The following is a 14,728-nucleotide window of genomic DNA, read 5'->3' as shown; positions in this document are numbered from 1 at the left end:
AATAATATGTTGGTAGCAAAACCATAATATAACTCATAGCATGAGAGAAGAAACTGACCTGAGGAACACCAGTAAACCCGTTAAACTGTCTTGTAGTGACCCCGGGTGCATCTGGAATTTCATTGAGAAGGTTCTCGATGTCCTGTAACCGAACATTGACAGGATTGCAAAATTTAGTATCATCCATACGACGACAGTTGTCATAGTTGACCACAGGATCATCCATACGACGACTGTTGTCATAGTGGACCACAGGATCATCCAAACGACGACAGTTATCATAGTGGACCACAGCAGGATCATCCGGTACAGCAACGTTATAGCCCTCTTCACTATCACTATCAACCCATTCTTCTTCTTGGAACGGAGCACCATACTGTTCACCATTTTTGGGACCAGCCCCACTTTTCTTGTACAGCTTATAAAGAGCATAATATTCCTGAAGAAATAAGAAAAAGAAGCTTAGTTAACTACAAATTCATAATGAACTGAGGCCAGAAGATATAATTTTGACAAAGAGCAACAGATATATGATAATACCTTGGCGTTCTTACATCTCCCAAGTTCATCTTCATCCATTGTATACTCGTGCATCACCCAATCAGTCCGCTCACCATTAGGAGCCCGACCTCTATAGAAAACAAGAGTCTTCTTGAGTCCTACAGATCTTGAATTATACTCAATGACTCGATCCTTCCCTGTAGCCTTCCAATACCCAGTTACAGTGCCTCTACTTGACCTAGCTGCGTTTGGATACTTCCTATTCCTCGGAGTGAAAAAGAACCACTGTCTATCTCCCGTCTTCAACATCGACAGACCTGTACGTATATTCAGCCGTGTTAGAGAAGTTATTCCAACATACATAATAAATATTGCATAACATGAAACAAATTGGGAACCCAAACATTGTGAAAACAACAGAGGAAATGATTATAATATTCAAAATCAGAAGACTCAAACGGATGCAATAACAGAGGCTTACTAGTAATCACATAATCAACGAATCATCAACAACCCAAAACCTAATTGATCAGGATACATAAATTAGGTACAAAGAGGTTGCAAAAAGTTACCAGGCAATTCAGAAGGATCGACTTTGTAAACATCAACAACACCAATGGCATTGATACGAAGCTTTCTACCACAGATCTTCCTCTTGAGATAATAAACAACAAGCTCCTCATCAGTCGGGTGAAATCGAAACCCAGGTGCGCTAAACTTACCCGCTTTGAAACACGAATCAGCCATCTCCGATAAACAATCAGAATCGATTGGGGTCAACGACAAGTAAACCCTTAAAAAAAAAAAAAAAAAAAAAAAAAAAAACAGAACACACACACCCTTTCTCTTTCGCCTCTCACGAGTTTTTATCAGTGGAGACAAACGAGATCAAACCTACATAACACGGTGAAAGAAGAACAGCGGCGATCGAACGGAACAAGGGAGCGAGGATTGATGAAGATTTTCTAGAGTTTTTTTTGATCGGCGATAGAAGAAAGTTTTTTTTTTGGATTGAGTCAAAAGGAATGATTTGGTTTGGTTTTTTTTGATGTGTCAGCTTCTGACTAAACGAAGTTTCGGAGAATCTGCTGGGCTTTTTGGCATACGTCCAAGTGGCCTACAGTTTTATTTATTTATTTGACTTTTAGGATGTTTTACCAACATCAAGTTGAATCCTACTTTTTTTTTCTTTTTTTTTTTTTTTCAACAAGAAAATTAGCTCAAACGAGCCAATTTGGTGGAAAGTCGTTTACAAACAAAATATGGTGCGAACTTACACGCGCTTGGCGTGCCAAAGAGTCTGCCCTAACATTAGCATTACGCGGGACATAAACTAAAGAAAAAGAAGAAAACTCCTCCCTATCCATCTTTATGTCGTCTAAATATGGTGCAAAGGCCGGCCATTCTTGAGGGAGAAGACACCATCTTCACCAAATCGGAACAGTCCGTGAGAAAAGTCACCTCCCGAAAATCATGTCCAATCATACAGCGCATGGCCCACCGAAAAGCTTCAACTTCAGCGTGTAGCGGGGAAAGACTGCGCCTGTAATTGGTAGCTCCGAGAAGAGGAGACACTTGTTGTACAGAAGTACAACACCATCCTGCACCTGAAAAAACATCGGACTCTTTCCAAGAGCCGTCAACAAAACATCGATATCCAGAAAACACCGAAGAAAGGGAATTGGGACATCCACGAGGCGTCCGAGCATAAAAGGAAGGAGGTGACGGTCCCACGAAATCCCCCTCCTCTGTTTGAGCCAGAAACCAAGAGGCCGCCTCCCCTTCGGCCAACCGTACTACCTCATCAGGGTGTTCCGTATGGTTTTCAAAAACCTTGGCATTGCGTACTTTCCAAATATACCACATAAGCCAAGGGAAAAAATCCACCTGTGAACCCGGGTTGTTCCGTCCTATAAAGTGATCCACATTAGCATAAACTGACTCTGTCGGAAAATGCTGCGGACCCACCGGTACATGAGCCAGAGCCCAGGCCTGACGTGCAGGAGGACAAAGAAAAAGAACATGGTTAACAGTTTCTTCCTCCGCCCGCACCTCGAACAACCAACATCACATGCAACACCACGCCGTCTCAGATTCGCCGAAACAGAAATACAACCAGTAAGAGCTTGCCACATGAAATGCTTTAATTTTGGTGGACACCGCACTTGCCAAACCCCGGCAAGGAGAGTGGTAATATCCGGCCCCGACCCAAATGCTTTGAAAAAGCTGGGAACACCTAGTCGCACTGTGTCATACCCTGATTTAACCGAATATCTGCCAGACTTTGTAAAATGCCACCCCAAGGAATCCCCTTTCGGATAACTACTGAGAGGAATTGCCTGTATCAAAGGAACATCGACAGAATCGAAATGCTCGATAAGGCGATCCGTCGCCAAGTGCGCGTGGAAGGATCAATAAAATGAGATAAGGAAAGATTAGGATCTACAGGAGACCCGTTTTATAATGCTGGTCTTGGGGATTGGGCTGGAATCCAGGGATCTGACCATATATCAATGGTATCTCCCGAGCCAACCCGTTTAATAAGCCCTATATTCACCAAAGAGCGAGCAGAGACAATACTCCTCCATCCATAGGAAGGGGAGTAGGACCGCAATGGTTCCATTGGATTCGAATTCCGGTAGTACCTACTTTTAAAAACTCTGGCAAACAGAGAGTCCGGGAACTCAATCAGTCGCCATAACTGTTTAGCCAGTAATGCCGTATTGAAATCATCAACATTTCTGAAACCCAAACCACCTAACTGTTTGCTACTGCAGAGTTTGTCCCACGCTAACCAATGCATACCCCCCTCCTGACCGGAGGTACTCCACAAAAAATTAGCAATTGCACTTGTTAATTTGGACGTGATTGTTTTCGGTAAACGATAACAAGACATTACAAAACTCGGGACAGCAGTCGGAACTGACTTAACCATAACCTCTTTGCCCCCTTTTGATAACAATCTAGCCGTCCAACCAGTTGTGCGGCTCTGTAACCTATCCCGAACAAAAGAGAAGACCTTCGTCTTAGACCCCCCCCAAACTCTCTGGTATACCTAAATATGAACCCATCCCACCCAGATTGGAAATTCCCAGAATCCCTTGCATCTCCAATCTAGCTGGATCATCAACCGTATGTCCAAACTGGAGTGAAGACTTTGCAAAATTTATCTGCTGTCCAGAAGCAGCCTCATACTGCTTTAAAATATCCAAAACAACTCCACACTGATCCTTATCTACCTTGCAGAAGAAGAGACTATCATCTGCAAACAACAAATGCGTTATAGGGGGACACTTGTTGGCCACCTTAATCCCCGTGATCCGCTTATCCGCTTCCGCTTTTCGAATATTCGCTATTAGAACCTCCGTGCAGAGAATAAACAGGTAAGGAGATAGGGGATCCCCCTGCCGTAATCCTCTCTCAGGTATAATCTGACCATGTGGCTGCCCAATAATTAAAACTTGATACTGAACCGAGGAGACACAGAACATTATCCATGAAATCCATTTTTCCGCAAAACCCATTCGGCGAAATAAAGCCCCAAGAAAACCCCACTCCACTCTATCATATGCCTTACTCATATCCGTCTTAATTGCCATAAACTTTCCCTTACAAGAGTTATTAGTCCGCAAACCATGAAACATCTCTTGAGCAATCAGAATGTTATCCGAGATCAAACGACCAGGAACAAAGGCAGACTGAGTTTCTGAGATTAAACGAGGTAAAATCGTCTTCAAACGATTACACAAAACCTTTGATAGAACCTTGTATCCCACATTGCATAAACTAATCGGACGTAACTCCGCCTTTCGGGTCGGTTTTGTGACCTTGGGAATCAGGCATATATGTGTCTGATTCAACCCCGACTCGAAGGCGTTTTCCTCAAAGAAACTATTAACCAGAGAAACCAGATCTGTCTTGACCACTTCCCATGCCTTCTGGAAAAACAAAGCAGTCATTCCATCAGGGCCCGGAGCTTTATCTGGATGCATCATAAATAACGCCTTTCTGACTTCCGCCTCCGTTGCTGGAGCCGTTAATCGTTTATTATCCACTGCCGTAATAACGGATTTGACCTCCAACAAAACTTCGTCAAAACTTGACGGATTGATAGTGGAAAACAGGTCGCAAAATATGATACCGCGGTTTCTTTAACCGTTACGTCATCCGTAGACCAAACATCATGCTTGTCGTAAAGACCGACAATCCTATTACGAGCCCGCCTTTGTTTGGTTTGGGCGTGAAAATACTTAGTATTCTTGTCACCCACCTGCATCCACCGGTTTCTACTTTTTCAAATACCAATGCATCTCCTCATCCTTATATGCCTCCCTCAGGCGACCCGTTAACTCAGCGATTACCTCAGGGGATGTTGCATCATCAGCCTGGGCCGCCTCCAGTTCCTTTTTAATATCCTCGATTAACACCCTACCATACGGTGCCTGTTCTTTCCGCCAACGGGAAATCGCTCTCCTACAACTAACCACCTTGTTAACAAAACTCGGTGACCCCCGGACCGGTGGTGCACCCCATCCTGAGGAAATTGCCTCCATAAGCCCCTCATTACCGACCCAACGACGGTCGAACATAAAGTTCCACCGTCCCCTCGGCCGTTTGGCCCCAATACAACCAAGTAGAGGCATATGATCGGAGGCAACCCTGGGCAAGTATTCCGTGATTGTATCCGGAAATAAATCATGCCAGTCCTCATTTCCCAAAGCCCTGTCTAAACGTCATCTTATCGGTTTTTTGTCCCGCCACCCACGCCAGGAGAGACAATCCCCCAAATAGGGAAACTCTATAAATCCACAATCCTGGATCATCCCATTGAAAGAGAGAAAAGAGGAAGCATGACATAATCGCCCCCTCTTTTCTCGTGGTTACCAGTGATTTCATTAAGATCGCCAATAATAAACCAAGGAGTTGTCTGAGAGGAACTAATTCGTACCAATCTTTCCCACACCAAATCTCGGTTCTTAGGAACCGGATCACCATACACAAATGTTAAAAAAATAGACTTTCCTTTGTAAACCGCTTCTACATCAATCATCCTATTAGATGCCATTAAAATCTCAACATTAAAATCATCTTTATTATAAAAAAGGGCCAAACCCCCACTACAACCAACAGGTTCCACAGTTTTTAAATTTTTATAGCCAAAATGGCCTACAAATTGTTCCAAAAAAGAAAAAGGTTGATTTGTTTCCATAATGAATAAAAAGTCTGGTCTATGTTGAAACCATAGATCCCTAAGGTTTCCTATTGTAGCTTTGTTCCCTAGACCTTGACAATTCCAACTTAGTACATTCATTTAACTGGCTTTGGCTTTGGTGGCTTTCCCCCACCTGGGCCTCCCTTGACACCATCCTGGGCCTTAGAGGCTTGTTCACCAGTACCCATTACAGAACCCTGCGGAGGACGAGTCCTCGGAGACAACAACAGTGCCGCATTACGTTTCTTTGCACATACACCCCGCAGCACCACAGCTTTCCCCTTCCTTCCCTTGTCACTCACATTGACCTTGACTGAGGCAGTCTGGGCGCCCTCCACACCCTCATTACCCAATTCCTCCTCTGAAACCTCTCCCATATCTTGGTCAGTATTCACCTCCCCACCAGTGACCTCCACAGTCTGACCATCTCCCACCCCAATCTCTTCCGCCTCTTCCATAGCCAAAGACCCCTCAACCTCCATTGAAGGACTGACAATGAGTCTCTGCGAACCAAACTGTCCCACTAAATCTGGAGATGCAACCGCAGTGGGAACACTACCCTCAACCGAATCTACATTAACCGGAAGCAAACCAACACCCAACGGCATAACACCAACCTCTTGGAGTTTGTCCCTCGAGATCTCTTGAGCTGAGCTCTGATGTACAGGTTGCTCCCCCGGAGGAACCACAGCAAGAACCATCGTATCTCCCTGCACCCGCACCACAGGACCCACTGGCAGTGACTCATCACCCTCATCGCTACCTTGGAGAGGAGAAGACAAGATTTGTCCCTCCTCCGCATCCCCCTCCCCGCCTGACTCCTTCTGAACCACCACGTCACTCTTATCTTGAAACAATGCCTTCTTAGCAGTCCTCGACTGCTGATTCGCCAACTCCTGCTGACCCCGCTTAGACAAAATCACACCTATTGGATTTATTTTGCTTATTCCCATATCAACACTTGGTTGACCCTGTCCCCGTGAGACTTTTTTTTGCTTTCCCCGCACATCTTGCGGTAAACCCATTCCAGAAGCATCCTTAGTGCGCGAAGAGGAACCCGTGATAACGCTCTGGGCGAACCTTTGCACCACCATAATTGGGACCCCGATGACCCCCTTTACCATGACCCCCTCCCCGTTTAGCCTCAGCCTGAACATCTCCCTTGTAACTTAAAGCATTACCCTGGGCTTGTCCCACCCCAACATCCATTCTACCCCATGGACCAGCGGCTCTTAAGCAGAGGACATACGGAGACGTCGTGACACAGACTGAAGCAGTGATTACACCAGCATACAACCACTCATAATCCAACTTGACAATTGTAATCTCACCATTGAAGAATTCAATGTCCACCTCGAAGCAGATCGGCTTGAGTCCGTCAATAGTGACTTGCACTCTGCCACGATCAAGATCGACCTCGCTCAACAATCCCCAGACCAGAACCTATATCACGAAAAGTGGGCTCTGCCAGAACTGAATTGGTACATCCGACACTTGAACCCAGAACGTGATCGCCGAAGGATAAGCCAGATCCACCACCGGTGTCCAACGGACCAGAGAGAGCATCCAAGAGTCGAATGGATGGACCCTTCTTCAAAACTTGAACGAGGTTAGCTTCTTCATCGAAATCGAATTGAAACTTCCCTAAACCCAATTCAGCACCCACGACCCTACCCTCGACCTGCCAGATCCTTGGCATCATGATAAGCAGTGCCTTCATGTCCTGTAATTTAGGATTGAAGCACCGACCCACCACGGTCTTCGAGTATCCTGCGATGAGGTCCGAATTATCAAAATATGAAATTTTGATTTTCCGTCGAGGTCTCACCGCCTCCGCCATATGATCGGACCGAACCGTTTCCCACAAGACCGCTCTGCGACATGTCAACAAACCTCAAGCTCACCACTGAAACTGAAGGGTCGTTGAGAAGAAGAGAGACAAGAGAGATATGCAAAATACCCAAAACCAAAACAACCTCTTTAAGTACCATCCGGACTTCATTACCAAATCGAGACAGAGAGAAACAATCGCCACCACACTCTCGACAAGGAAACTCAGATCTCAACCTTCCAAAAACAACCCGATAGAAGCCGTCGAGATCTCGCTCCACCAGCGATTCCATATCTCTACCATAATAAATACCAATAGATCGAATCAGATGAACAATGAAACCTCGGGATATAATAGCCCCCAGCCCTTCCAAAATAGATCAAACTTTGTAATAAGGGATCTCTGAAGATCCCAAATAATCAAGATCAAATCCGAAAAACAGCAATCGCCACACCCAGAGGAAGAAGTAATCACCGATATCCAGCGGATCTCGTGATCGAAATCTCTTAATCCCATTCAATCCGATACCTAAATCACCAGAGAGATCCCCAAATCATGCCAAAGAAACCCCCCGAATCATACAGAAATCAGACCCCAGCTTCAAAACCCTAATGTACCGTCGCCATTTCTATCGCCCTTGAGAGAGAATATTTTTGCCGAGATTTAAAGTTAGTTGTACTAGTTTATTGACCTAACTTATAAGTTGAATCCTACTATATTAATTGAATACTTATCAAACTAACATTTTAAAGAAAACCAAATATGACTCGAGTCTGTATATCACATTACATAATCGCAAGGTATAAATAAAATAAATTTGTATTACAAAATTTGCAGAATGGTCATTAGTCAAAAATAATTTTTTTTTTTTTTTAAGAAGCAAACATCGACTCTAAAATAAATTACAACAAAGAAGAAAAAAAAAACAATGATGCTTTAAAAAACAATTGATCGTGAAACAAAAAAATATTGAAATTTTTTTCGCAATATCTTTAGCCACTTTATTAGTAGAAACTGCTATTCGATGACCATCCCCCCATCTGTTAAACCTATTTATTTATGCTATGAATTTCTCTTAAGAGATACCTGATAACACCTTGACCAATTCTGATGGTTATTAGTTGCCTTTATCGCCGGATACATTGTCTGAGATTAATACCACTCGGATAATATGCAGGTTTTGTAACGTCTAAAGTGCTTACAAAATGCAACATAGCGCATCACTTATCTATGCTTGGAAAAGCGTCTCTAGCATGAAACACTAACTCATCTCTTGTAGTTAGTTAAGGAGCTATTAATCCATGGAGAAGCAATGTTACACTTCATAATATGTGGAAATGTTACATTTTATAACTTCCTCCAAATTAAGTAGATTTCTTCTTGCGGTCTAGATTCCATACTCGTGTTTTTGTTTGATCATCTTTCCCCTTGAAATGAGTCTTGTAGAGCTTTTAATACCATCTCGTTTTCCTTAACACAAAGTTATTTATATAAAACGATGAAATCAGCCGTTCACCCTCGCCCAACCATGCATTGATCCCCTTCCCATCACCCTCTCTAAGCTTGTGAACTCAATTACGATGGTAATTAATCTGGTTATTTTAAAATCCACATGACTAATTTTAAAATATGTGAGAATTTCTAAATTATATGTAGAATAATAAATCAATTAAAATTTCTGAACCAACAACCTAAGTCTTTCCTCATTCACCACCGCATTTTTAGAACTGAGAGTGTTTTTTTATATATTGTTAGTTTGAAATCACTTTGGTTACATAGATGATACAACTTTTTTCAATACAACAAGGGAGATTTACTCAAATGTTATATATTTTAGGTAATATTACCAGAACCAACAAAACATCTTTTATTACTAAGATATTTCGGATATTTTCAAAATACCCAGTGTGTCCTTGTTTTATGTTACAAAAAAAAATGTAATTAATAAAATGTCATTGCCACGTCAGAAATTGCTGACGTCAATTAAATAACTCAGTCGTAACGCGTTACAGAGGTAATGACGGCTGAGTTATGGTATGTTGCGACTGATTTATGGAAAAAACATTTGAGTTAGAGCGGACAGCTGACTTAGAGCATAACTCAGCCAAGAGTTACGGCTGACTTAATGAAATCTGGCTGAGTTATGCTATAACTCAGCCGTACTTACGGCTAAGTTTTTACCCGATAGTTGAATTGTCAAAATTTTGGCTGAGTTATCACTACGACACGGCTGAATTAACCTTTTCCGATTGGCTGAGATATGATCAGCGGCTGACTTATGAGATGTCGTTATGGCTGAGTTATGGTTAATCACTATAACTCAGCCATCATAAGCTGACTTATCGGACAACTCCGCCATTTTACGGCTGACTTAGTAGCAAAAGATTAATTACTAGAATATCATTCAGTTACGGATGACTTATTAAACGATACGGCTGAGTTACAAATTTTCAGTTGAGTTATGACATTAAGCGGCTGAGTTTTAATCTTGTTTGATGGCTGATTTAATTAGGCTGATCACTAGTAAATTCGTATCATATAATTACATTTTCTTGCTACAAAAAATTAATAACAAATAATATCTATAAACTGTTACAAATTAGTGACAAATTTTAAGTTAATAGTTATTGTAGCTAATTAGTTACTAAGTGTAACTACATAGTGACAAATAGTAACATACATAATTTGTAGAAAAAATGCTACATACTTAGTGACACAAAATTTTGTAACACTGTGACACACAACACTAAATGTAGGAAATTGTAGCATTTTCCTCACCCTTAAACATTTTAAACATTGCTTAAAACATTTTTCTGCTTAAGTGTAAACCAAACACACAAAACCATTTTTATGAATCTATATAAAAAGAAAATTTATCTATGATTTTAATCTATAATGAAAAACATCATTTTCTGCTTAAGTGAACCAAAACACAAAACATCTTTTTATTTAGGTTTACATTTTTGTGAATCTAAATAAAAATAAAAATAAAAATAAAAATAAAAATTTAATGGCTTAACCAAAACACAAAATTTTCATTTTTTATTTTTCTTTTTCCTTGTAATTTCACCTCTTCGTCTCCATATCTTCTCTTCGTCTCTAAATCTCCTTTCCTTTTCAGATCTCCTCTTCTCATCGTCTCCAGATTTCCTCTCTCTTCTCTTCTCGTCGTCTTCCTCCGCCGCAGCTACCACCAAACCCACCCGATTCATCCAAAACCCGTTGTGTTTTTTTTTTCTTTTCCGTTTATGGATCTGACTAGAGAGTTAAGAAGAAGAATGAGTCTCTCTGTTAGTCTCTCTTTATCTCTTTTGAAACAGGTACCACAACCGTTGTTCCAGGTAAAATCACTGGTGTCGCTTCCGCTTCTCTCCGATTCAGATTCTGGATCTAAGACTGATACTGATTCCGATGCCTTCTTACGGAGCCTCCACGCCTTCTTCTTCGCCATCCTTCTTCTCTCACGGTTCTCTCTCTCTTCTATGTCTTTATCAGCTTCTCAAGTTACTTGTTTCAGTTTACGATGCTGGTTTATTAGTTTTTGTTTGTTTTCTTCGTTTTTCTTAGATTGGGACTATGTTTGGTTATTGGTTTAAGCTCCGCTTAGGCGATGAGACTTTAGAACGGTCTAAGCAGATGTTTAAGGTCTTTCTCCGATTTCATTGCAAAGAATTTGCGGGGTTAGTCCTCTGTTCCTTTATATTTTGATATAATGAGATTTAGTTTCAAAGTTTCAGATGTGTTCATTGTTTTTGTAAGCCTTAGTAAAGGTTTTTAATTTACAATGCTCAGCTCAAATATTGTGCTCTTTAGTATATGTCGATAGATTATATCTTTAGTTTACATATTGAGGGAAAACCATCGATATTAACATTTGTGTATGTTTCTTTGATGGGTTTCATCTTGAGGGCACATGATGACTCATTTATCTTATGGAACAACATGAAACTAGGACTATGTTCAGTATATATAGGTTGTTCATTCATGAACTCGCTTGAGTGTGGTGATGCTTTTATGCAGAATATGCAAAAGTTTCTTTATCTTTGCTAGCAGATCAAATCCACTGACTCATTTTTATACACGATCGTTTTCTCATTTGGATGGTAACTTCCCATGCTTTTACCTTAAGCTGTATAGTTTCATGGCATTGTAGGAATTAGGTAGGCGTTTCTTAGAAATTAAGTTTATCCAATACTCTTTATTCAACTGTTTAATTCTCATTTAAACAGTTTCCCTTGATGTCGTTTAATTCAATATTTATCCAATATTTATCTTCTCATTTAATTCTCAACTTTCACATTTGTATTTAAGGAGCATGCCGACCTCAGCTGCCCTTGATGTCGTTGCAAAAACCTTAGGTCTGAAGTTCTTTGAGGTACATGTCACTGTGCAGCTTCTCTCTAGCTTCCACCTACTGGAATTACGTAACTTGGTCCGTTTTTCTAATATATCTATCTTCCAGGTTCCAACAGGCTGGAATTTTTTTTGCAATCTTATGGATGCTGGGATGTGTTCTGTATGTGGAGAAGAGAGTTTTGGAACTGGTTAGTTTCTGTTGCTAGTTCATCACATGTCTTACAACTTTAAGAACCTTACACAGCTCACAAACAACCTTTTCCCTTAGGTTCGGATCATATCCGTGAGAAAGATGGGATTTGGGCAGTTCTTGCTTGGTTATCCATACTGGCTCACAATAAATATGTCATCCATAGACTGTAGACGCAATATGTCATCCATAGAATGTAGACGCAACTGCAGCTAAAGAAATCATGGGGCTCTTGGTTAAGTTACAATCTTCACTTCCTGAAGTTTGGATTTATGCTATAGTATGCATCTGCATAAATGTTCATGGTAAGTCATCGGTTACATAAAGACAAAGTGCATTCCATTTGTATCTCCATATTTAAGCCTTATCTTTACTAATTATATGATTTCCTGCCTTATCTTTACTAATTATATGATTTCATTGCAGGCCTGAATATGTACTTTTAGTTATCATTAATCCCTGCCATTGTAAGTAAACAAAAGCAAGAATAAGTAAAAAACTTGAAATTAATAAGACTAACACTAAGAGAATGTGTTTGTATTTGTTTGTTGTTTAAGCTTGTCATGTTGGTTGGAACCAAACTTGAGCATGTTGTCTCGAAGCTTGCTCTCGAGGTTAAAGAACAGCAGACATGCACAACTAATGGGGCTCAAGTCAAAACTCTTCTGGTTTGAAAATCTTTTTTTGAATGTATTTATATATCTTCTATTTGAATGTATGATATTAAACTAAGGTTTAACATTAATTGTAATTGTGTATGTTTTGCAATTTAATTTTTAACATATTTTCACATAATTTGTTTTTGGTGCTAGATATAAAACTTTTCAATTTAATTCGAAGCTAAGTGTATCTAATATTCCACAAAATTTTGGTCACATTTCGTCACAAGTTTATGACACTGAACTATGTCGCTATCTGTCATTAATCAAAGACAACCAAATTGTGAGTGTTTGAAGCTAATTACTACGTAAATAACCGAAACAAGAAGTAGCAAATACCCACAAATAACTGTAACTTTTTGTATCAATTAGTTACAGATAAGTTGTAACTAAACTGTAACAGTTTGCGATAATTTGCTATACTGAAAACATTTGCTACTACCAAATAGTTACTAATTATTTTGGTAACAAAATTGTAACAAACATTTTTTAGCTACAAAAAAGCCTTATACCCACATTTTTTTCTGTAACAATGCTACACATTTTTACTAGTGGATTTACATGTTCGTTTAGTGGCTGACTTGCCACTTCGAACGCATCATCCATGTCAGCATTCCATGTCATCATCTTCTCCGGAAATACGAAACGTCGTTCCTTCGACTCTTGTTCTTCAATTGGTTCAAAAGTGTTCTTCACCTTGTTTTTCCCCTTGTTTTTCTCCTCGTTCTTAACTTCTTAATTACACTCATTATTATTAATTTCCTCATTCTTCTTCATTTTCTTTTATGGATCCAGTTCCGGTAATTGTTGTTTCCGATAATTGGGTAAAGAAACACAAATATTGATACTAAGATTTTTGTGTGTCTATCCTAGCAGGTTCAATTAACCTTATGTAGTTGTAGTCCTTAAGGTGTCAATCCAAATGGGATGATGCTAGTCACTCAAGATGCAATCAAGAAGTCACAAGTTAAGCCAATTCAAAAAGAGTAATTTTCTAACAATCCTAGAATGGTCAAAATACAAAACGGAAATGAGTCACAGAACCAGAAACAAAAATGTATGACAAGAAGCGAACAAGAATAAGTGAAACCGAAAACGATTCTAAGCATGAACAAATGAAACAGTCTCGGAAATGTAATATCAATTAAAAAGATAAAAGTCCTAAGGATGGGAGTAATTGATGTCGGTGGAGTATCCTAGTCTACAGATTGTTTAACATACCACAAGCAAACTATCCCTGAACAATGAACATCACAACTTAGCTAATCCAATCTCTTGACAAAAGCTACTCAGACTCAACCACTTCCATACCTAGCTCTCGCTAGAGAAACATGGTCGAGCAGGCATGACAAACAAGTTCATTCACGTCAACAAACATCCTAGACAACTAATCTCTTAGGCTAGGAACGTAAGTCTCTGGCACTAGTTGGTCAGACATTTCATCAAACACCTTTTGGGTGTGGAAATGTCTCGAACCTAGTCCCAATTGATCAGAGAGAAACTAGTATTTCTAATTCTAGTCCAGAAGGGAATCATACAATCAAAGCTTAAACATTCTACATCCTAAGATCCTCCACCTAATCTATCCCATCCTCAAGAACTAACAAACTACTCAGATCCAGAAATCATCACCAAAGATACAAACTCAGAAAACATTGAAACAAGCATTATTAGGTAGATAATTAAAAATAAGATGAACAACTTTGTAGAAGCAATCAAATGCAAAATCTCAATAAATCTCAACGATATCGGAATGCAAGTCTCAGAACGTATTTTGTGGCTAGGTTTAAACCTTCTGGGAAGGGAAACAATACGAGATTAAAAGATAAGATGTCTCAACCAAGACTTAACAAAATGTATTTATAGTGAAAATATGGAAAGCCCTAAAACTTAAAACGACAAGGTAAAGCGTCGGTTCGGTAATCTCCTGAACCGTGTGAAACCAAACGTTTTTCTTCCCAATATGTGCGATCGAGTCC

At 40.1% G+C, this 14,728-nt stretch overlaps 2 protein-coding genes and 2 pseudogenes across 6 annotated transcripts; 2 read left to right on the top strand and 2 right to left on the bottom strand.

The window, feature by feature from the left end:
- Window positions 1–27, top strand: part of LOC147923766 (agamous-like MADS-box protein AGL49 pseudogene) — a 29,045-nt pseudogene extending 29,018 nt beyond the window's left edge.
- A 28-nt stretch (window positions 28–55) lies between these two features.
- Window positions 56–1,544, bottom strand: LOC147923765 (NAC domain-containing protein 16 pseudogene; annotated as a pseudogene). The gene is made up of 3 exons (XR_015587476.1): window positions 1,074–1,544; window positions 541–818; window positions 56–439 (listed from the first exon to the last, which is right to left on the bottom strand). The product of XR_015587476.1 is annotated as an NAC domain-containing protein 16 pseudogene (transcript).
- A 316-nt stretch (window positions 1,545–1,860) lies between these two features.
- On the bottom strand, window positions 1,861–5,144 carry LOC147923764 (uncharacterized). Its single transcript, XM_087496543.1, has 5 exons — window positions 4,863–5,144; window positions 4,643–4,771; window positions 3,534–4,577; window positions 2,568–2,840; window positions 1,861–2,493 (listed from the first exon to the last, which is right to left on the bottom strand). The coding sequence occupies exons 1-5, from the start codon at window positions 5,142–5,144 to the stop codon at window positions 1,861–1,863; spliced, it is 2,361 nt and encodes a 786-aa protein (XP_087352669.1).
- Window positions 5,145–10,576: 5,432 nt separating this feature from the next.
- LOC147923763 (uncharacterized) lies at window positions 10,577–12,885 on the top strand. Of its 4 annotated transcripts, XR_015587813.1 has the most exons (8): window positions 10,627–11,010; window positions 11,112–11,224; window positions 11,565–11,647; window positions 11,856–11,919; window positions 12,007–12,088; window positions 12,169–12,395; window positions 12,517–12,557; window positions 12,648–12,885. XR_015587813.1 is itself a non-coding variant. In XM_087497380.1 (4 exons), exons 1-4 carry the CDS (start codon window positions 10,793–10,795, stop codon window positions 12,261–12,263), a joined length of 459 nt encoding a protein of 152 aa, XP_087353506.1. In that variant the 5' UTR covers window positions 10,577–10,792; the 3' UTR covers window positions 12,264–12,473. The 4 variants fall into 4 exon arrangements, 1 of the variants encoding a protein (XP_087353506.1); XR_015587811.1 differs by lacking the exon at window positions 11,565–11,647 and having other exon boundaries at window positions 10,582–11,010; XR_015587812.1 differs by lacking the exons at window positions 11,112–11,224; window positions 11,565–11,647 and having other exon boundaries at window positions 10,593–11,010.
- Window positions 12,886–14,728: the final 1,843 nt, after the last annotated feature.

This window comes from Camelina sativa, chromosome 17 (assembly GCF_030686135.1).
Source record: "Camelina sativa cultivar CO46 ecotype springtype chromosome 17, ASM3068613v1".
In the NCBI taxonomy this organism is placed as follows: domain Eukaryota; kingdom Viridiplantae; phylum Streptophyta; class Magnoliopsida; order Brassicales; family Brassicaceae; genus Camelina; species Camelina sativa.
The sequence above is the reverse complement of the archived record's forward strand: the minus strand, read 5'-3'. Positions and strand labels throughout refer to the sequence as shown.

Bases quoted from the DNA above. Each gene is read 5' to 3' on its own strand.
- LOC147923764 (XM_087496543.1), bottom strand. From the start codon at position 5,144: ATGCCTCTACTTGGTTGTATTGGGGCCAAACGGCCGAGGGGACGGTGG. The intron at 4,772-4,862 runs GTAATCGCTGAG...CGGTGGATGCAG, and splicing joins ATGATGCAACATCCCCTGAG to GTGGGTGACAAGAATACTAA. The intron at 4,578-4,642 runs GTATCATATTTT...GTTTTGTTGGAG, and splicing joins TAACGGTTAAAGAAACCGCG to GTCAAATCCGTTATTACGGC.
- LOC147923763 (XM_087497380.1), top strand. From the start codon at position 10,793: ATGGATCTGACTAGAGAGTTAAGAAGAAGAATGAGTCTCTCTGTTAGT. The intron at 11,920-12,006 runs GTACATGTCACT...TCTATCTTCCAG, and splicing joins TAGGTCTGAAGTTCTTTGAG to GTTCCAACAGGCTGGAATTT. The intron at 12,089-12,168 runs GTTAGTTTCTGT...CTTTTCCCTTAG, and splicing joins AGAAGAGAGTTTTGGAACTG to GTTCGGATCATATCCGTGAG.